General features: G+C 49.9%; 1 protein-coding gene across 1 annotated transcript in view; it reads right to left on the bottom strand.

The window, feature by feature from the left end:
* Positions 1-4: 4 nt before the first annotated feature.
* LOC109373558 (centrosomal protein of 104 kDa-like) overlaps positions 5-819 on the bottom strand; it is a gene marked incomplete at its 3' end in the record, with an annotated part of 8,552 nt that continues 7,737 nt past the window's right edge. The window contains exon 4 of the mRNA XM_019627484.1: positions 5-54. Coding sequence (XP_019483029.1) covers positions 5-54 — 50 coding nt within the window. The remainder of the gene's footprint in view (positions 55-819) is intronic.

Below are 819 nucleotides of genomic sequence, written 5' to 3'. Positions count from 1 at the left end.
GGGCTGCTTGTGGACAGCGGGAAGAGGCCGCTCGTCATAGGGCAGGAACTGGAGCTGCAGGAGGAGGGGAAGGGTGGCGGCTGCGAGGCCCGTGTGGGCGCCCACGCACCGCGTCCACATTGCAGGCTTACTGCTCTGGATTTACCTGGTCTGAACACTGCTATTTTGCTAAATACCAGCCAGTATCATCAGATTAATTTATACAACAATGGGATGTAACTGGAGAAATCAGGTCAGGGTTTCATCAGGGCTTCTATTCCTTTCTAAACTCACAACAGCCCCAGTCAAACGACGCACACGCTGCCCCACTGACCCCTCACCACTAGCAATTTCAGTTCAACTGACAAATAGACAACTCAAGTCAAAGCTGTTACATTTTCTTCTGACACGGTCTCTGATGTTTCCTTAGTTACGGCTTAGAAATGCGTCAGCCGTAAAGCAGGCAGCCAAAGCTAAACGTCTCAAACAACCTTGCTCTGAAGAGGTGGCTGTCTGTCCGTCCACTCCTTCAGCTCACACTGAGTGAGTCCCTGACTGCCCCACAGACAGCAACAGTGGGAGGGAGCCCACCCGTGCTCACGGCTGACAGTCCCACGGGGACAGATCCACAAACAAGCAAATACACAGACTTTTGGGAAACTCAATGACAACAGAGAGTGCTTCCTGAGTCCTTTCCTGAGGCAGGTGTCACTGTGACACTGAACAGACAGGGTAACTAGTTACACTCACACTCATTGAGGTAACAGAGATATTAATTGCGAGCATCTCACGTGTGAGATTGTTTCTCATATTCCAAAATTTGCTCATAGATGTAAAATA

Source organism: Hipposideros armiger, unplaced genomic scaffold (assembly GCF_001890085.2).
Source record: "Hipposideros armiger isolate ML-2016 unplaced genomic scaffold, ASM189008v1 scaffold_734, whole genome shotgun sequence".
Lineage (NCBI taxonomy): Eukaryota > Metazoa > Chordata > Mammalia > Chiroptera > Hipposideridae > Hipposideros > Hipposideros armiger.
Note: the sequence above shows the minus strand (reverse complement) of the source record. Positions and strands in the feature narration are given on the sequence as shown.